A 20,002-nucleotide genomic window follows, 5' to 3' on the forward strand; every position below is an offset into this window, starting at 1 on the left:
GATAATATTTTTCATAAGCATATTTCATGGGGCATCATGAGTCCTCCCTGCTTAGGAAGAAGGGATCTGAAGACAGAAATGGAAAGCCAGGCGCACCAAAATAGGACCGTGTCCATGCATTCCTCTTGTCCTTTTCCATCATTCCCTTCCTGATCAATCCTTGCCCCTGCTTGTCCCACCAGAATCCATGTGAACCACCAGAAGCAGTTGATTGATATCCAGCAGTAGTTGCACCATATCCAACAGTACTCGCTCAATAACCAACAGTAGTTGCACAATATCCAACAGCACTTGTTTGATATCCAACAGTAGTTCAATATCCAACAGTAGTTGTTCAATATGCAGCAGTAGTTGCACAATATCCAACAGCACTTCTTCGATATCCAAACAGTAGTTGTTTGATATCCAACAGTAGTTGCACAACATCCAGAAACAGTTGTGTGATATCCAGAGTTGAGTCCTCCTCAGGAAATCAGAATGATTACAGCTCCTCATGAGCTGCCTGAACATCAGCAAAGCCCTGTGCATGCAGAATACTATAAGGCAGCAGAGGTGGTGCAGCCTTTCGCTTGCTGCTCATCCCCTGGGATTCCTGGTTCAGTGGACATTTATCTACCCATCTCTTGTTATCGCTAAGGGATAGAGAGAAAAAAATGCTTCCCTTCTCTTTCTGCAGCTCTTAGTGACCCATGGTCGTAGCACTCTCCTGTCTGCACGGGTGTTCATGAGAGCACAACAGTGTGTGCATGGCAGGGGGAGAAATGCAGCGAGATGAAGCACTTTACTTTGATTTGGGGGAGAACTTTCCACTGCCAGAAGAAAGGCTCCTCCAGAGGAGAGGCACCTGCATGATGAGTGAAGTGAGTTGAGCTGCAGTGAAACAGCCTGTGTGCTTCTCAGTTTTAGGTACCTTTGGGCTCTGGGAGGTCTGCAGCTATAAATGGGAATGTACAGTCTATGCTGGCCTGTTTAGTTCAGGCTTAGATAGAGCAAGAAGAAATCACCAGGTCTAAGTGAGTGCCTCTCTCACTGCAATGGTAGTGGTGAAAGGCAGGATGTGAGCACCCCTGGGGCTCCAATCTATGGCCTGTGGTCATGCATTATTTTCACTGAGCCCACTGCAGTGATCTTGGGTCCCACCGGCAATGTTCTTGCACCCCTTCTTCGTCCCATGTGCCTCTCCCAGTTTTTGGAGTATCTAGGCTGGACAAAAGCAATGTATTCTCCCACCTATGGAAGAACTGCTCCATCTGGCTCTTCCAAATGCATCCAGGTCAGACACAGCTTGAAGTCTATTGATGGTAATGTCGAGTTGCTTAAAAGAGCATGGGGAGAAAATATGATGAAAACAGGCTCGTGGGTTGAGATAAGGACAGGGAGATCACTCAACAATCGCCAGGAAGGGAGATTAATGTTATTTATCACCTACTGATAACAGACTAGAGCAGTGAGATACTAAAAGTAAACTAAGAACACTTTCCCCAGCATCCACCCTCTTCTACCTCCTTTCCCTGAGTGGTGCAGGAGAATGGTGGCTGTGGTCAGTCCATAACACCGTCAGCTGCTCCTCCTCCATGGCCACTCTCTGCAATTCGTGGAGTCCCTCCCATGGGATGCCCATGACATGGGGCAGCTGCCACCAAGACCTTGCCATATAAGCATGACACAGCAGTGCAGTCCTTCCTGTCAGGCTGGTGTCCTGACACACAGTGACCTCCAGAAGGATGTTTATCCATCACTGGTGAAGACTGTCAGTCCACTGCTGTCTATGTCTCGCGCTCTCTCACCCAGGAGAGCAGACTGTCTGACCTTCATCACTGCCTTGGCATCCAGAGTAACCTGACTTGCTCATGAATCATTTCTGCGTGCAGTAGAGAGAACAGTGTTCTGCAGATAATGGACATGTCTGTGGCAATGCGCCTCTGATTACAGGGCTTTGGAGCTTCCCAGGTGGGAAGTAGCTGTCACCACTACACTCCTGTCCATTTTCCATGTTTGAAAGCCTCTGAGAGCCTGATGGGACCAGGACTGCCCAAAGCAGCAATAATCTGACCTCAGCCCCACTTCTACTCACATCTCTCTGCCCCACCATCTCTAGAAAAGTCTGGGAACCCCAACCCTCTTTGTTTCTCCAGCACTTTGTCCCTCTTTCCTGACATCACCCAGCTGCAGGAAAGAGATGTTCTCTCAGTGCACGACCCAAGTGCATCACGATGGAGTTGGAAGGGCTCCTGGAGCACTGGCTCCAGGCCACCAAAGAGGAAGGACCACTCCCTGGACTGGACCGGCTCCAGGCTAGAAAAGAGACACAAGCTGCCTTATCTGCAGAAATTAAATGAATCCTCAGCCCATAGGAGAGGGAACATCACGTCCTGGTCTGGACTGATCCAGTTAGACACATTCTTGTGCTCATCCATTCACAATGCAAAGAGAGTCGTGAATGCAGGATGGACAGGAAAAAGGAGGTCCAGTGAGTGTGAACTCATGGAAGGTGGGACGTTTGATGTCCTGCAGCATCCACAATTGGGTCTCACTGTATTATCATGTGTTGTTTACTGAATCACCTTCCTCATCTGTTTCTGGGGAGGGACAGATGGTTTCTACAGGCTGCACTAAACGTATACCTGGCTTTCCCTTGTCTCATAGAGAAACACAGTCCCGTTAGCTTTGCCTGGTGGCCTTAGGAGCTGAAAGCACCAATGAACTAGAGTTCCTTAACAGACATGGGGATTTCCTTACTCTACAGTAAGTGCTTTTGATGCTGCTGCTCACCTTTTGCTGTGGTCCCACAGTTCCTCTGTTCCTGACAACTGCTGGCTTTGAGGAAACATCTTCACACAGTGATGGTGAGAAGGCTGATAGGATGTAGTCCTTCTGACCTCATCTACACAAAATCATGGAATCATCAAGGCTGGAAAAGACCTCCAAGATCACCAAGTCCAACCACCATCCCATCCCCACTACACCCACTAACCAGCATGTGGTGCTGGACAACACCAGGACCTGTGTGGCAAAAGTGCCATCACTCCAGTTTCTGAGGTGATGTGGGATACCCCTGCACCTGCACAGAGCCTCACCAGTCTCCTTAATTTCCTTTGAGTTGTGCACCCACCACTCCAGCAGGGTCACAGTGCCCCAACACACGTGGGACCGGATACCATAATGAATACATTGACTCCCCATGGGGCCAACTGACAACCTGCAGCCCCACACCCCGCCCAGCAATGCCAAGGCACCGTTAGACTCGTGGAGGCACTGTTAGGGTCACAGAGGGTCTTGCAAGGTGGCTGGAGGGATCTCGTGCCCTGGCACTGCCCATTGCCTACAAGAAGGGTCTCCATGCTCCCACTTCATCCCCAGATCCGCAGCAATGCCCGCACAGACCCCCGGAGCTGCCTCCCTTCCCCCAGCCTCAGCCCCCTCCCTGCTCCCACTGTGGCATCCACAGAGCCGCATTGACCGCGGGCTCTGCAGCGGCATGGCACGGCCTTTTTCTTCCTTTTCATCCCTTTCTCACTCCCTGAATGCACTTTGCTTGCTTTGGCGGCGCAGGGCAGGGAGAGCCCCTCTCCCCCCGCGCTTGGGGATCCCCCCCAGCAGATGGGGCTGGGACTGTGAATGTGCACGAAGCGAAGGCCCTATAAGAGGATTTGCTGGTGCCCCTTTCATTGCGCGCCTTTGTGTGCTGCTCCGCTGCGGTGGGACGCCCCCGAGTTCTCCCCCGGCTCTCTCCCTTCCACTCCAGAAGAAAAGAAAGTGCCTATAAAGGCCTTGTTTGTCCGACTCGTCTGAAGGGACCATATTGCTGTAGGTGCAGCGGGTCCCGGCGTGACGGCGTTGTCTTTTTGAGAAAGGGTGACGTGCGGCTCCCTCCTGGGAGGGTCCGCGCGGGCAGCTTAGCCAGGCGCTGGGAAAAAGGTTTCAGTTGCATTTCAATGCCCATTGAAACCCCGAATCCCAGGCGTTGGGTTCTCCAGGGGCTCCGCTGCCAGACAAAGCGCTCCGAAGGCCACCGAGGCAGAAGTGGGGGGACGAGGGGCTGGAGAGCATCGTTGCCTTTCCTATGACATCTAGTGGTAAAACTGAGGAAGAAGGAAAATGTCGGCTGGATTTTCCTGGCCCAAGCACGGTCATCTCCTGCTGCGGCATTTTGCCCTTTGTATTCCAGCCTTTTACAGAGCAGACAGCCCCCGATTAGTGGGGAGGCAAAAACAAGCTGCACAATGGCCCCAGCAGCTGAGGGATGTCAAACAGTCCACCCTGAAACGTGTGCAGCTCCCGTCTGTGTTTTCAGGGCATGGAACAGGGCCCTGTAGCGTATGTCTGGGCTGGAAGGGGAAATATGCACAAACATGCAGCCATTCTCGCTCCACTCTGAGCTCCAACATGCCCCCTTGGTTGCTTGCCAGCTGCTCAAAGAGCTCCATGACATCTACATCAGGAAACTTTCCAATCAAGGGTAGTACACACACCGTGTCTCGCTGAGCAGAGAAACGCTCACAGCAGCAAGGAGCAAAGTGAGCATGGCCCCAAAATGTGGCTGCAAGGATGCTAAAACTGTAGGATCATAGAATCATTAAGGTTGGAAAAGACCTCTGAGATCGCCAAGCCCATCCCCAACCCCACCCCCACTGTGCCCACTGACCACCTCCCTCAGTGCCACGTGTCCATGGTTCTTGAACACCTCCAGGGACAGGAAGGTGCTCACAGGACACCTTGCCCAAGTTAATAGGGCTTCAAACATGCACGGTCCTGGCAAGGCTCACTGCTCACATCCTTTGGAACATGGAAATGCTGATGGTACAGAGTTTGCTCTTCCTGAACCAGGGGATGATATCCATGGATATCGGCCCCCTGGCTGGGGGTGGCTGGGGGCACTAAATAACAGCCTGGGTCATTCACTTTTTAACCAAACCATGTTAAGTTGACAGCAACAGTCTCAATATCATATTATGCCCATTGTATCGATGCCCCATGGGTGCCCTGTCCTTGGAGGTACACAAGGCCAGGCTGGATGGGGCCCTGGGTGGTCTGATCTGATCGTGGGCAACCAGCACACCACAGGGGATTGGAACTCAATGATTTTTAAGATCCCTTCCAAACTCAGCCATTCTATGATTCTGTGATTGTATAGACATTGGAAAATCCACCCTACAGAGCAATCATTAAGGTTAGAAAGATCTCTTAATATCATCCAGTCCAACCATCAACTGCTGTAGACCATGGCCCTCAGTGCCATATCCACCCTCTTCTTGAACACCTCCAGGGACGGTGACTCCACCGCCTCCCTGGGCAGCCTATGCCATTTCATTTGTTGGTTCTTCACAGAGGCAGAGCATCTGTACCTTCTGCCCAAGCCCTTGGGCTGTGCTGTGAGGCTGTGCCAAGCGGTTGTGCCATGCCATGAGCAGGTAGCCTTGCAGCTGAACCCAGTGTCTTTTCCTGGCTGTTGATCTTTTATGGCTGCAAATTGCTGGAGGAAAGCTGGGGGCCACTGCTTGTCTCCTCTGACCTTTACTTCAGCTTCTCTGAGCATTCCTAGCACAAGTGATGTTGCAGCAAAACGTCAAAGGAAGACTTTGGACATTTAAGACAAAAGTGCAACTTGGGAAAATAGGGGTTATTAGACATTTTAATGCTGGGAGGAAAAATAGAAGCAAAACCCAGAGCAACACAAGCTGCCTTGAAAACCTAAATTAAACTCAGAATCACAAAGAGCAAAATGTGTTAATAATAAATGGAGGATGCATCTGCCTGCCTGGGCTCAGGGTGCATGAATGCTCTGGTTGAGGTCCTTGGGGTCATAAGCACAAAATATTCAGACACTTCCGATGTTTCTGCAGTGCATTTTACTAGGGAAAAAAAAAAAGTAAAATGAAAAAGGGATGAGACTGGAAATTGAGACAGAAAGGTTCTGGGGAGACCTCACTGCCGCCTTCCAGTACTCAAGGGGAGCTTACAAGCAGGAGGGAGGATGACTTTTTACACAGTCTGATAGCGATAGGATACGGGGGAATGGTTTTAAACTGAAAGAGGGGAGATTAGGCTAAATGTCAGGAAGAAATTCTGTACTCAGAGGTAGTGATGCCCTGGCACTGCTGCCCAGAGCTGTGGATGCCCCATCCCTGGAGGTGTGCGAGGCCATGCATGGGCTCTGGGCAGCCTGAGCTGGTGGGGGGCACCCAGCCCATGGCAGGGGTTGGAACTGGGTGATCTTTAAGTCCCTCCCAACCCAACCATTCCGTGATTCAATGTAGTCCCTCCTGCATCTAGGGATCATGCTGCTCCAACAGGGAGCTGATGGCATCAGCAGGATGATGATAATTCAGAGATCATTGTGGGAGCAGAACCCAGGTCTTGGAGGGTGCTGGGGATTCCCTTGCTGGTCAGGCAGGCAGGCAGCCGAATCCGGGAGCGTGTGTCCCTCCCAGCTCGTCTGGAAGCGTGCTGATGACCTGCTGCTGCTCCGTCTCCTTGGTGACTGCACATGCCAGTATCCCCAGACAAAAGCTCTCCTGGCACATAATGGGAACGGAGGGAGTGCTGGGCAGCAGCATTCAGCCCTGGGGGCTGCGTTCCTCGTGCTCAGCCTTGGGGCTGTTCTGCAGCCTCCAGTCCTGAGTCAGACAGAACTGCAGCCTCCCAGATAATTCCTATTCAAAAACCAGATGGGTATTTCAGGTATGTGCCCATGTGCGCTGCACACATTTCCCTGGGGACCTTCCTGTGTCTTTGCAGCCTTTGCGAGACTGCACACGGCAGCAGCTCCTTGCTGTCTTGCATGATTTTTTTCTCTGCATGCACATGCAAGATTTAGGGCAGTGGGGGGTGAGCAGATGAATACTGGACTGATCTGTCTCAGTGTAAATCTTTCAGCCTGGTCGTGCATTGCTGTACTGCTGCATGCTTAAAGCGTGTTGTTTTTACAGAGTTATAGAATGGTTTGAGTTGGAAGGGACCCTCAAAGACCATCAGGTCCAACCCCCTGCAATGAGCCCAGACACCCACAGCTTCATCAGTGCTCAGAGCCCCTCTAGCCTGACCTTGGGTGTCTGCAGGGATGGGGCACCACCACCTCTCTGGAAAACCTGTGCCAGTGCCTCACCACCCTTATTGTAAGAAACTTCTTCCTTATATCCAGTCTAAATCTCCCCTTTTTTAGCTGGAAACTATCTCCCCTTGTCCCAGAACAACAGACCCTGCTGAGGAGTCTGTCCCCTTCTTTCTCACAGCCCCTTTATTTGCATTTTGCTGCGTGTGCCTATTATATTTGCTGGGTGTTAATGTACATGAGCACTCACCTCCAGACTCATGGCAGTGTATAGGCAAGGATGGGGCTGGAGTCTTCTCTCACAGCCTCACAGAGCTGAGCTCACAGCTCATGCTCCTGGCACATTCTGCAGAACAAGGGCTGAAGCACCTGTGCCTGTGCATCCCTATGGAAATCCAGGCCTAGCTGTGGTCTGTAGGTCACCCAGGCCTACTCTGGGGCTGCAGCCTCCCAAGGACAGCAAAGCAACCCAGGGCTGGCACTGAGATCCCTGCTGCAAGCCAAGAGGATGCATGAGGCCTTTCCAACCCGTTCCCTGTCTGCCAAGCATCCTCCCCAACCGGCCGCCATGCCACAGGGCCTTGTAGGCCTCATCCCATCACCCCATGGCTGAGCTCCGGTCCCTCCCCTCCTGCTCTCCCACCCCAGTGCCGGTGCCCTGAATGCTCCATTTGAAGCTAATTCTGGCTGAAATCTGGTTTGCTTTCCAACGTTGCTGCTTTAAATTGGAGAGATTGACCTTGTAGCAGGAGGTGACATGCAGATGCACATCAGCGGCCCGGCAGCGCGGGCGGCGGGGGCTGGGGGCTGCTCAGCCGCCTCGGGGACAGGACGACTATTTTATGAGTAATTTAATATCTGGAACACAGACTTTTCATTCCCAGAGATCTGCTGGGGAAAGAAAGAGCCTTTCTGCAGCTCCGTGAAGGCTGTTCCTCATAAGGAGGCAGGGCTTAACCCCTTGGTGTCCAGCCCTCCGCAGCTGCCAGCTCATACAAAGGGGATGGGAAAAGGGGAGGCAAGCCAGTGTGTGTTGTTCCAGCCAAAATCTCATTCAAATTCAAAAATAAAAGCCTGAGTAGGCCCAGGGAAACAAACTCATCAGATACCCCCAGGTAAGATATGGGATGAAGTTGTTGCTTCGGCCAGGGTCCTGCCCTGCTGGCAACTAAATGACTGCGTGGGCCTCCATGCCCACCTAATGGGAGTTGATTTTTCTGTGTCCCATCTGGTGAACCTCCCCAGTAACACCTCTGCCTGGAGTCAACCAACATCACAGCCATACAGGCAGGACTGATCCTGTGCAGGGTTCCCCACATGCTTGATTTGGGGAAGGAAGAAAGAATGCAAAAAAAAATGCATCGTCTTACTACACAACCCTGCCCAAGGGCAGAGGGATAGCAGAGGGCAGCCACCAGCTTGGTATCAGTGACTTTCATAGAATCATGGAATGGCTTAGGTTGGAAGGAATGTTAAAACCCATCCAGTTCCAACTCCCTACCGTGAGTTTTTTGCCCCCACGAGATCAAGCTGCCATCCAACCCAGCCTTGGGCACCTCCAGGGATGTTGCATCCATTGTCTTGGTGCTGGGAGGCTGAGGGGAAGGAAATGCTTTGGGGCTCTGCAGGAGGGGCTGACTGAGTTCAAGGTAAATGAATCAACACCTGTGAAAGTGTTTGTTAAGGATGTTAGACACCCGAGCAGAGTGCAGGACTGACATCCCTGTCTCATTCTTACAATACAGCCATGACTCCCAGTCTAAACACACTCTCTGATGTGCTTTGATCTCTAGTTTAGCTTCACTTTCCATGAATACTGATAGGCACTGCACAGTTTCATACCCTGCTCCAGGTTACCACTCCCTCCCCTCCAGCTCACCAAATCCATATAAGCTCTGGTATTGAGAAGGCAAAGCATCCCACTACTGCTTAGCTGCAGCTTGGCAAAGCACATATCTAACAAGCCTGCTCTGAAATCTCCTAAAATCCCCACCTGCCTCAGCTTTTAGGTGATATCTTCTGAGCGCCTGGTGACTGCATGGGCACATGCTGGATCTCTGTGGAGGTCTGACTCCATAGATGAGGGCCACAGCACCACCTGGTGCAGCTCCGCGGTGTAAGCTCTGGCTTGGCCACGAGGAGATGCTGCTTCACCAATTTTAGCTGTGGTGCCAATTAAATGACAAAAAGACCGAAACAGAACAAAGCAAACAAAACAGAATAAAAAGGGGAAGGAAAAAGGAAAGGGGGTGGGAAGGGAAGGGAAGGGAAGGGAAGGGAAGGGAAGGGAAGGGAAGGGAAGGGAAGGGAAGGGAAGGGAAGGGAAGGGAAGGGAAGGGAAGGGAAGGGAAGGGAAGGGAAGGGAAGGGAAGGGAAGGGAAGGGAAGGGAAGGGAAGGGAAGGGAAGGGAAGGGAAGGGAAGGGAAGGGAAGAAGCAGACAGCTGAGGTGTCATTGCTGAGAGCTAGGCTGGTGCTGGCTGACACCCACGGGAGGAAGCATTGCTCTCTGCAGCAGTTTTCCCACTGAATGAGCACAGAGCTTCACTTCAGAGATAGCTGCTCTCTGCACTGACCCTCTCTGGGTACAGCCAAGACCCCAGGAACTGTTTGGCCGATGCTGGTGTTAGGCCAGACATTAGTTTTGAAAAGGAGCTCTGACAAAGACCTTTTCAAAAGTCCAAAAGGATTATATCAATTATACAGAAAGGCGGAAAGTTTCAGCATCTTGTCCATCAGCATCCCAGATCCTTCCTTGCAAAGCTTCCTCCCACCCCTTGCTTGTCCTACTGCATGGGGTCATCCCATGCCAGATGGAGGACTTTGTGTTTGTCTGTGCTAAATGTCAGTAGGTTCCTAGCAGCTCATTACTCCAGCCTGCCCAGTCTCTTTGAATGGCAGCCCTGTCCTCCAGTGTATTGGCAACTCCTCATTTCCTTGCATCCTGCAGACCTGATGGGGCTCAGGAGGAGGATCGGTGGGTGTGCGCTGCCATGCAAGTGTTTTGGAGGTCAAATGCTGACCCATTTCTCCCACCTCTTCCCACAGGAGATCCCCTATCCCCCTCCCCTCCATCCAACCCCTTTAAAATCCCATACCCTACAAAAACTCTCCTCCTCTTCCGCATCCCAAGAAACCCACACGCACTTCACACACCACAACTTGGTGCCACCTGCCTGACAGCCCCCAGTGGCAGGGACAGTGCTGGGTAGGGACTTGGCTTCATCAGCCCTGGACTGGGAGTTTCCCTGGGTTCCTCTGTAATGAGCTGCTCTCCCTTCCCTCCTCCCACACTGCACCCAAGGCGTGGGAAAGCTCCAGGGCTGAGCTCAAAGATAAGGAAGGAGACAAGTTCTAGGAGTCAGCGGCGGCACAAGGAGCTGTCATTTAATGTGGACACAACACATTTAGGGCGCCAAATCTGGAACTAAGAGTCATTCCAAGGGGAGACCTTGTCTATCACCAGGGCAGAGATAGCAGCTAAACCTCAGGAAAAATCAGGAACCCAGAGAAGATGCTGTCAGCCCCTTCAATCCCCATGATAGAGTTCTTCTCTGTTGGCTCCAACCAGACAGACTCATTGGCTGCCAACCTGAGCACCACACCCCCCGTGGTGACCTGGTAGCTGTTTTGCACGTAGTCGCAGAATGTCACCACCTTCTCGTCCCTGCTGCCACCCCGTCCCTTCTTCATCCTGAGGCACAGGCTGCCCTTGGATGTGACGTGGTAGGTAAAGTAATAGACGCCAGGGACCTGGCAGGTGAAGCGGCCGTACCGGTTCTCATAGTGTCTGTTCTCATTGGTGATGATGCGGTCAAAGCGGATGGGGTAGTCCCGGCGTGGGAAGGAGCTGAAGGTTCTGGCAGCAGAGAAGGCAGACTTGAGGGTGACCTTGTAGTCACCAGTGTCTCCCCGGGGGCCAGGGGGTCCCATGGGGCCTGGCAGCCCCTTTGAACCTGGGAGCCCCCTGGGGCCAACCTTCCCAGGATATCCTGGTTCTCCTGGATCTCCCTTCTCACCCATGTCCTGTTCATGCTCCACGAGTCCAGGAGGACCTAGAAAACAGGAGGAAGAGGGATTGTGGCCACAGCTAAGCCCTGCGGGTCTGCAGAGGGGCACTGGAAAGTAAACCACAGATATCTGTGCTGAGATGTGGGACAGCAGGGCCCCCCACCCAGCTGGCATGGCTCCATCCCCTTGCTCTCTGCCCTCCCCAGGTCCTTCACAGTGTTTTCTTCTCCCCACATCATTCAGTGTCACATCTCCATGGCTCTTAAACACTTCCAAGGACAGTGACTCCACCACCTCCCTGGGCAGCCTGTGCTAGTGCCTGATATCCAACCTGAACCTCCCCTGGCACAACTTGAGGCCGTTACCTCTTATCTTATCTAGTTACCTGAGTATCACCCAGTCCTGATAACACCTCAAAGAACCTGTTGTAAAGGGATTTCTGCTGGATTGCTTTCCCCCAGCCATGCGCCTGACACCACCTCTTCCTGCTCTCAGTGATGGTGTTTTCCATACCCATAGCTTCCTCCTTACCTTGCTCGCCCTTTGGACCATTCTTCCCATCTCTGCCATTGGTGCCAGGTTGGCCTGGTGACCCCGGAATGCCTGGGATGGTTCCATAAGTCTTGCAGAGCGTGGCGCTTGCCAGCTGCCCTCCAGCAAGGCAGATCAACACCACCCACACGGTCTGCATCTTGTCTTCCTGCTGGAGCACAGAAGGATGCTGAGGTGCCACATGGCTTCAGACAGCGGGAGGGGTGGGGAAGCCACTTTTTGCTGCTCTGGAAGAAGATGCCCTCCTGAGTGATACCATGAAGGAGGGAAAATATTTTGTTGCAGGGCCAAGTCCACTCTTCTTATGGTCTTGGAGGGACCAGACCCTTTGGGACCTCATCTTATCACTGCAAAGTATAGAGACAAATCACCGTGCCAGAGCAATTTCAGGATCTTGCTCCCCACTGGTATGCCTGAGGAACAGCTTTAGTCTTTGCAGATAGAAAAGATATTCGCAGATCTGCCCTCTTAACATCTGTGGCTTCCCTATTTGTCCTGCCACATGCCTGATTCACCCCACAAGCATATCTGTATCTAACCAGCCCTACTGTGACAGCACCTTTCAGAATGGTCTCAGTCCCTGACCACCCTCTTGGGCCCCTCTCATTCCCCCTTTCCTTTTTCTCCTTCCCCCAGGTAGGGAAGAAGTTATTAGGGTCCCACCAGAGATCCCCTCCATCCCCAGCTCAGCACTCCCTTTCTGTTCTGCCCCAGCCATCGAGAAGCCCCAGCAGCACTGAGGTGACTGTCCCTCCAGTGCTGCCAGGTCCCCTCTGTGCTCCTACCTGCAGGAGGGAGCTGGGTTCAGCCTTCCTACTGTCAGCTTCTTGTTGCACGGAATGGGAAATAGAACGGGACACACTGATGTCCTGCTTGGAAGTGACCCCAAGGGGAAGCAGAAGTTTGCTGCGAGGATAGTTGTGAAAGAATCTGGTCACATCCCTTTTTATATCTTTAGCTCCAGTCCTTTCTTCAGTGTCACTTTCATATCCCTTATGAATGCTATCAGCTCAGCAGAATGTGAAGTCCTGAAGCAGCAACTCAGAGCCAGGCGCACAGCTCTGGTCCTGGGAATCAGGGAGATGTCTGCCCTATCATGCAGGGACACTGTGCTTTGCTCAGCTGTGCTTACTCTGAGGAGTACTGCCATCAGCTCCATGCAAATTCAGGGAGGAAGGAGAGCTGCAGAAAGGTGTGTGCTCTTTGCTGGCATCCTTCAGGCTTCCCTGTGCATACCCAGCTGTGCTGGGGGATGTCACCAGCCAAGAGAACATGCCATGGTCTGAGCATCTACCATCTTGAATCTGAACTCCAGGCTGGGAATAGGAAATGATTTCACCTTGAGATACAAGCATTTCCAACCCCAATTTCTGCTGACGCTCTGTGGAAGTGAAGCACAGGACATTCAGGGGAGATGAGCTCTTGCTTCCTACTGTACAGGAAGAATCTCTGTTGGGTTTTGGTGGGTTCTGCAGCCTCCACAGCCATGAGCTCCTTCAGCCTGGCTCTTGGGCAACCTCTGCCCTTTCCCTACCATGGCCCCTTTCTGGTGCAGATACCACAGAGCAAACCTTGCACCCCAGGGCTTTATCACAAAGCCACATCCACCCACCCCCTCCAGCCAAGACCTGGCCATTCTACACTTTAACACTGGGAAAATAATGGTCTCCCTTGAGGAGGTTCCTTGGGTTCAGACCCAGGCTGATTTTTTTTTGTCTCCATCCGTGGTAACCCATCATGCAGCACCCTCAGGCACCCCTTTGCCACTTCTTCCCAGCTAGCAACAAAAGCTCTGTCGCTGGTGCCTGTGCTCTGTGTAGTTGGAGGTGGTGGAGCCCTCTGGCTGTGCTCTGAAATTGTTTGGGTAGAGTCCCTGGTGAGAATGGGTCCATGGGGATGTCCCAAGGTTTTCTCCATGGTCAACCAAACTGAATCCAGTTGGATGGAAAAGGGAATATCAGAACCCCTTACTGGAGGATTCTCAGACCCCCTTCTGTGGGCACTGTGTGTGTGCGGCCATGGGAACAGTCTCCTGATGCTTTTGGTGCAGGTGGGGGCCCTACAGATGGAGGTTACAAATGGCATAGAGGACTCAGGGGCATCCAGGTGCTGTGCAGACATAATTCACACATACAGAGGCTCATGTGCACACCACATCCATATGGCCACACATGGGCTTCACCCGCAGAAAGGCAAGTCATGGAAATAAAAATGCTCAGCCAGGCACATTGGGGAAGGATTTATTGATGGGGAAGGGGACAGAGCTGTGTGTGCTGGGTGAGCCCTGGTGCTCCTCTAGTCCGGGAAGAGCAGGAACCCTGAGAAGATGCTGTCAGATTCACCAGTGCCCACCATGCCGTTGTAATCATTCACCTCCAGCCAGACCTGGTTCCCAGCCTCCAGATGGAGGAGGACTCCTCCAGAAGTAACCTGGATGTTGTTGGTCTTGTGGTCACAGAAGCTGGCCTTCTTGACCTTGTCCTGGTATAGGAGGACGCAGAGATTCCTTTCCATTGAGCTGTGGTAGACAAAGTAGTAGAGACCGGGGACCTTGCTGGTGAACTTGCCTGTAGTGGTGCTGTAGTCGTTGTTGGTGTTGGTGATGATGTTGTTGAAGACCACGGGTGTGTTCTTCATAGGGTGCTCACGAGTCTGTCTCGTCACTGAGAACGCTGACTGGTGCATCCTTTTCAAGCTACCTGGCAGCCCCTTCTGTCCAGCAGCACCCATCACCCCCGGGTCTCCAGGGGGACCAGCAGGACCGAAGGGGCCCACCTTGCCCTTCAAACCCGGGCTGCCCGGATCCCCCTTCATGCCCTTGGGACCTTGCATAGTAGGAATGGCCGGAATGCCTGTAGGGCAGTGGGAAATGGAGTAAGCCACAATGGAAGGACATGGGGAGAAGCCCCCCAGCACCTTCCCACCCGCCCTTGGAAGCACCAAGCAAGTCTCCAAGTGTTGTGACATTGCTCTTTCCAGTCTGCAACCGAGGCAGCCCAGCCACAGCAGGCTCAACGCTCACTCACCTGGCTCGCCTTTGGCTCCCTTCAGCCCATCCCGGCCGTCCCTGCCTGGCACACCTGGCATGCCTGGCAGGCCTGGAGCCCCATAGCAGCTGTGTGGGGGATCGCTGGTCACTGCAGACTCCAGACGCAGAAGTAGGAGGATGAGGGCAAGATGGAGTTGATCCCTAAAACTCTGCCCCATTTTGGTGCTCTGGATCAAGAAAGGGAAAGAAAGTGCTGGGATGAAAGGCCACAGTAAGGCAGCTTTCAGGACATGGGGCAAAAGAGGCACTGTGCTATGAGGGGCACAGCACCAAGAGCACCTGGCTGTGATGGCTGTGCCTTCAACATCATCTTACTGTACTAGCTGTCAGATGGTATGGATGCAGATGAGTGGAAGTAGAGCTCATCATCAGCCCCAGACAAACTGATGAAGTCTTGTGGTGCCCCATTTCCAGCCCCATGCTCTCCTGGTTCAGCATCCCAAGCCCTCTGCAGATATACACCCCACTGCAGAGCGCTGCACCCTGCAGCCAGCTGATCTCACCCTTCCCCCAGCAGCAGCCTGACTTTCCTGATTCTGTCCACTAAGATCAAGACCCCATCATCCAAGGGACTCCCACGGCAGTGCTTGGCCCAGGGGCACTGGTCTTCCCCCAGCAAGGGCAGGCATGAGATATGTGCATTTGGGGTGCTGGCAGTGCCTCTGCCTCCTGCTCCTCTTACCCCACCCAGCACTACATCATGCTGCAGCCCACCCCAAACAGCTGAGCCCTGAAACATCACTTACCTCTGGCACAGGATCCGGCGCTGTGGATCCCTGCCTGCTGCCAGCACTGCCTGCTGGCTCCAAACAACACGGGTCGGTCGCTGCAGTACCCTCCTGAAGGAAGTCACAGAGTTAGGAAAGCTCCGCATGGGAACACACAGCCTCTCCAGCTGAGTTTCACATCCTCTTGCCTGGCCATTTTCTTTGAGCAAGCACTTTCCTGGTCATCCAGCAAGACCCGCACTCGTGCCAGGTTTCATCACTGCAGCAGCAGGGGCTGAGAGAACGGATGTGGGGTGAACCACAAGCAAGAAATGCACCACAAATCCTTCCTACCTTCCTTCTTCTTATCCTCTTCTCATTTCCGAGCAGATAGACAAGTGGGTAAGAAGCAGAACCTCAAACCATCTCCATGGAGCCAGGACAACTTGTGCAACAAAGGTCTGGTACAAGGACACCCCGGGCTGTGATGGGAGATGCTGTTGCAGAGGCAGCAGGAGCTGATGGTAGTGATTAAAGAACTGCTGCTCCTCAAGGCTGACTTCTCTACCTGCTTAGTGCTCAGGTTCCAGAATACCAGGTCAGGATGTTGTCCCTTGCAAGTGGGGAAAGGACAGATATAGGCTAGTCCCAGGGATTTCCCCTGTTCTTCCTCATAAATGAAGGCTTTGGCTGTATGCCCTGATCTCTCCTGCACAGCTGGGGGTCTGTTCTTGGCCAGAAACAAGCTGGGATCGCTTCCCTGCTTGGACAGCTTGGGACAACCCAGGACATTGTTTGCTATAGCATGTGGATAGGAAAAGAAAACCCAAACAGACATCAGGAAAGAAGAGGTTTATTTGCAGTGATGGGGAGGACGTGAGAGGTGATGCTGGTCTTGTGCCAGAGACGCGCTTACAGTGGTTAGAGATGCAAAAGCAGTGGCACACAGTGATTTCACACAGAGAGCCAGTGACAAGTAATCCCCTCTGGCACGAGGTCTGAGCATGGAGCCAGGAGCCTTTGACCTCCAGGAGGCACTGGGCTGAGCTGCCTGGCTCCTGCAGGCAAAAGGGACCTCTGCTGCTCAGTTGGAGGCCATCCCCTTTGCTGTCACATCAGGCCACCCCACGTCCTTGCAGGGCACAAACGCATGCAGGCACACACACAGGTGCTAAGCAGCTCTGGTCTGGGCAAATCAGAGGGCTGGCGGTCCATCAGCCCGTCTGAGGGTACAGCATGAAGCCGCTGAAGACGCTGTCTGCCTCGGAGCCGTGGTATATCAGGTTGCCTTTCGTCGGGATGGTGTTCACAGACACCCGGTCGCCCATGGCCAGGCTCAGCACGCTGCTGCCCGAGTTCACCTGCAGGATGTTGCGGCTGTTGTTGTCGCAGAAGCTGACCACGCGCTCCGCGTTCTTGGTGATGCTCAGGCAGAGGTCTCCGTTGGAGACCACTTGGTAGGCGAAGTAGTAAATCCCGGGGATGCTGCAGGTGAACTCCCCGGTCTGGGGGCTGTAGGAGTTCTCTTCGTTGGTGATGATGTTGTTGAACACCACCGTGGTGCCGCGGAATAGCGACATCGTCCGCGAGGCAGAGAAGGCAGGATGCTGCTGCTGCTGGAAGCTGCCGGCATTCCCCTTGGCCCCTTTGAGCCCCGGCATCCCTGGCATCCCTGGCAGCCCTGGTGGACCGTGGTAGCCCCGGTTCCCTGGGATGCCAGGAAGCCCTGATTCACCTTTGTCTCCTTTGGGTCCTCGGATGCCCGTCCTTGGTGCCGATCTCCCTGGGGAGAGGCAGTGGGGAGTCACCATTCATGCCGTGGTCGGTGTGCCCACAGCACTCCCACATCCCTGGCTCACCCTTACCTGGCTCTCCCACATCACCCTTCTGCCCTGGCCTCCCATCAAGGCCGGGGATCCCTGGAAAGCCATCCTTGCCGTTTGGTGCCCGACACACCCCATCCTCAAGCTGTTCCATGCCCAGCACTGCTGCCAGGGAGCTGGTCACCAGCCAAAGGCTGAGCTGCATCGTGTCTCCCTGCAAGCACAGCATGGGGGGGTTGGGGTTGAGGTGAGCACACAAGAAACATACACATGGTGCATGCAGCAGTGGGTGCAGCTTGAATACAGACATACAAACATAAATACATGCTTTCCTCCAGGTCTGTGGGCACGTGCAGTGTGCAGACACAAGCGTGTGCTCAGACACAGACCTACCATGCCACCTATGTGCTGCCTGACTCAGGTACCCAGATGCCATGCGCAACATTGAAAATAACATTGCTGTTTCATTGCATAATCTGAAATGTTACTGAAAAGCTCTAACGTGCCCATGGTAGGGCTGTGGGACTTGGAGCAGGGCATAAAACCTCTGGTGTGCATCTTGGGGATGAATACATGAAATGCATTCAGGGACGGTAAAGAGATACAACAGACAGAGAGAAACAGGAAAGGGTGGAGGAGGAAAGAAATAAAAGGGCAAGAGGGATCTCCAGCACACAGACCTGGGACACCTGAACGTGTATTAAGAGATAGGAGCAGACCTGCAGAACCCAGCCATGTCCACATCCACGTGGTGGAGTGAAGGCTGATTTGCCCTCTGCATCATCTTATCCCCCTTTTCCTACTTCAGACACTTATAAAAGGGGACAGGCAGCAAGGGCTGGAAAGAGGTTCTGGAAGAGCTCTATGTCCCCATCTATTCAGGGTGACTTACCTCCTTGCTGGGCTGAGAACAGAGCTGTCGGAGCTGGCTGCTCTGTTTGCTGGCAGCTCTCCCTTGGGAGCAGGGCTGGGGAAGTGGAATTGCATGCACAGAGTTTGCGGAAGAGAGAGCGGAAGAGAACAAGCCAAGTTTCGCTTGTTTGCATGGTTCCCTTTTCTGCACTCAACCCTGGCTGTGCCTGTAATTGTCCAGGAACAGCCTGCTCAGCAAAAGTGCTGATACCTAAGGGGAAATCCTGCAGCACAGGGAGGCACAAAGACGTGGGAAGCCCAGAGGCATGGCACAGTGTGAGGTGGCACTGCCATGCAAGGGATGCCCCCCATGTGGTTGTGGGGTGCCTGATGTCCTCATTTCAGAGCCACCATGTTTGGGGGCCATTGTCTGCATGGCTTCCCAGTTGCCTCCCAGCCCCCTTGAGGGTAGGGCCACCACCCAGACCTGGGCAATCCCTGGAGATGTGTGTGGCCTGACCCAGGTCTGCGCAATATCCTGTCACAAGTACCTCTTAAAAGCCCAGGAGGAGGCAATCCCAATGGGCCACAAGTCAAGAAAGTGGGGTGGAAAACTGACCTGGTTGAAAAGGGAACTGCTCGGGGAATTAGGGCAAAAATGGAAGATGTATGACCTCTGGAAGTGAGGTCTGGCTTCACAGGGAGAGTACAGAGCAGCAGGGGGAAAACAGTACAACAGAGCCCAACCTGAGTTGACAATGGCCAGTGCGTTCAGACCAGAAAAAAGAGACATTTTTAAGTAGGTAGTCAAAGGAAAACATTGAACTGAAGATGTTCACCTAACAAATAATGAAGAGGCAGAGGCATTCAATGCCTTTTCTTCCTCAGTTTTTTTTATTACTGATATATCTTGGACTGTCAGGACCTAAGAATTGGAGGACCGTTACTGGGGGGGCAGTGACTTTCCATCTGAGGTCACCAAAACTGTATGGGACCATTTGTATCTGTAGAATGTTCCTTAGCCCGTGATGCCTGTTGGGATTCACCCCAGAGTGCTGAAGCAAATAGCTGAAATAAGAGCTGGACCCTTCTCAGCAATTAGCAAAGATCTTGGGAGTCTGGGGAGGTCCATGCTGACCAGAGGCAAACCAACATGATACCCAACTACCAGTCAGGCAGAAGAGAAGATCCAGGACATCACTGACCTCAATCTAACCTCAGTACCTGGAAAAATTATGGTGAAGACCATGTGCTGTTGAAAAGCATTTAGATAATAAAGTTAATGTCAGGTACTATCCACATAGCTTCAGGAAAGGAAAGTCTTGCCGTAGTAATTTGATATCCTTCTGTGATAAGGTGGTGAATGAGAGGAAGGTGATGGATGTAATCTTCCTGGATTTCAGTAAGGCCTTTGGCACTGTTCCTCATAGCATCCTTCCGGACAAGTTGTCTAGCTGTGTGATAAACAAATTCATGCTATGCTGGGCGATGAATTAGCTCAATGACAGAGCTCATAGAGTTGCAGTGAATGAGATACATCTGGTTGGCAGCAACAGCAGTGTTCTCCACAGCTCAGCTCTAGGAATAGCCCCATTCAGCACCTTCACCAATGATCTGGAGGCAGGAGTTGAATACATCCTTAGCAAGTTCACTGATGATACTGAAGTGGGAGATACAGTTGACCCTCTATTGGGACAAGAGGCATTGCAGGAGGATCTAGATAGATGGGGCACGAAATTCAACAAAGGTAGATGCTGGGTTCTGTGCCTGGGGTGGAGTAATGCCAGACACAGGCACAGGTTGGGAGATGAGTGTGAATGTGTTCAAGGAGGGCAATAAAGCCGGTAGAAGGCCTGGAAAGTGTGACCTATGCAAAGAGCCTGAGGATACTTGGATTGTTTAGCTGGGAGAAATCTATGATCTCCGTAGGTCCCTTCCAATTGAGCTTGTTCTCTTCCT

General features: G+C 52.7%; 3 protein-coding genes across 4 annotated transcripts; all 3 read right to left on the reverse strand.

Annotated features, from left to right (window-relative positions):
- Positions 1–10,529: 10,529 nt before the first annotated feature.
- On the reverse strand, positions 10,530–11,751 carry C1QB (complement C1q B chain). The gene is made up of 2 exons (XM_004947521.5): positions 11,592–11,751; positions 10,530–11,104 (listed from the first exon to the last, which is right to left on the reverse strand). The coding sequence occupies exons 1-2, from the start codon at positions 11,749–11,751 to the stop codon at positions 10,530–10,532; spliced, it is 735 nt and encodes a 244-aa protein (XP_004947578.1).
- A 2,085-nt stretch (positions 11,752–13,836) lies between these two features.
- C1QC (complement C1q C chain) lies at positions 13,837–15,498 on the reverse strand. The gene is made up of 3 exons (XM_417653.7): positions 15,408–15,498; positions 14,639–14,828; positions 13,837–14,464 (listed from the first exon to the last, which is right to left on the reverse strand). The coding sequence occupies exons 2-3, from the start codon at positions 14,817–14,819 to the stop codon at positions 13,908–13,910; spliced, it is 738 nt and encodes a 245-aa protein (XP_417653.1). The 5' UTR covers positions 14,820–14,828; positions 15,408–15,498; the 3' UTR covers positions 13,837–13,907.
- A 707-nt stretch (positions 15,499–16,205) lies between these two features.
- C1QA (complement C1q A chain) lies at positions 16,206–18,256 on the reverse strand. 2 transcript variants are annotated; one of them, XM_417654.8, is made up of 3 exons: positions 18,084–18,148; positions 17,234–17,405; positions 16,206–17,151 (listed from the first exon to the last, which is right to left on the reverse strand). In XM_417654.8, the coding sequence occupies exons 2-3, from the start codon at positions 17,394–17,396 to the stop codon at positions 16,583–16,585; spliced, it is 732 nt and encodes a 243-aa protein (XP_417654.3). In that variant the 5' UTR covers positions 17,397–17,405; positions 18,084–18,148; the 3' UTR covers positions 16,206–16,582. The 2 variants fall into 2 exon arrangements, with proteins under 2 accessions (XP_417654.3, XP_046759254.1); XM_046903298.1 differs by lacking the exon at positions 17,234–17,405 and having other exon boundaries at positions 18,084–18,256.
- Positions 18,257–20,002: the final 1,746 nt, after the last annotated feature.

The sequence above is a fragment of the Gallus gallus genome, chromosome 21 (genome assembly GCF_016699485.2).
Source record: "Gallus gallus isolate bGalGal1 chromosome 21, bGalGal1.mat.broiler.GRCg7b, whole genome shotgun sequence".
Classification (NCBI taxonomy): domain Eukaryota; kingdom Metazoa; phylum Chordata; class Aves; order Galliformes; family Phasianidae; genus Gallus; species Gallus gallus.

Bases quoted from the DNA above. Each gene is read 5' to 3' on its own strand.
- C1QC (XM_417653.7), bottom strand. From the start codon at position 14,819: ATGGGGCAGAGTTTTAGGGATCAACTCCATCTTGCCCTCATCCTCCTA. The intron at 14,465-14,638 runs GTGAGTGAGCGT...ACTGCCCTACAG, and splicing joins GGGAGCCAAAGGCGAGCCAG to GCATTCCGGCCATTCCTACT.
- C1QB (XM_004947521.5), bottom strand. From the start codon at position 11,751: ATGCAGACCGTGTGGGTGGTGTTGATCTGCCTTGCTGGAGGGCAGCTG. The intron at 11,105-11,591 runs GTAAGGAGGAAG...CCTGTTTTCTAG, and splicing joins TGGTCCAAAGGGCGAGCAAG to GTCCTCCTGGACTCGTGGAG.
- C1QA (XM_417654.8), bottom strand. From the start codon at position 17,396: ATGCAGCTCAGCCTTTGGCTGGTGACCAGCTCCCTGGCAGCAGTGCTG. The intron at 17,152-17,233 runs GTAAGGGTGAGC...GCCTCTCCCCAG, and splicing joins GGGTGATGTGGGAGAGCCAG to GGAGATCGGCACCAAGGACG.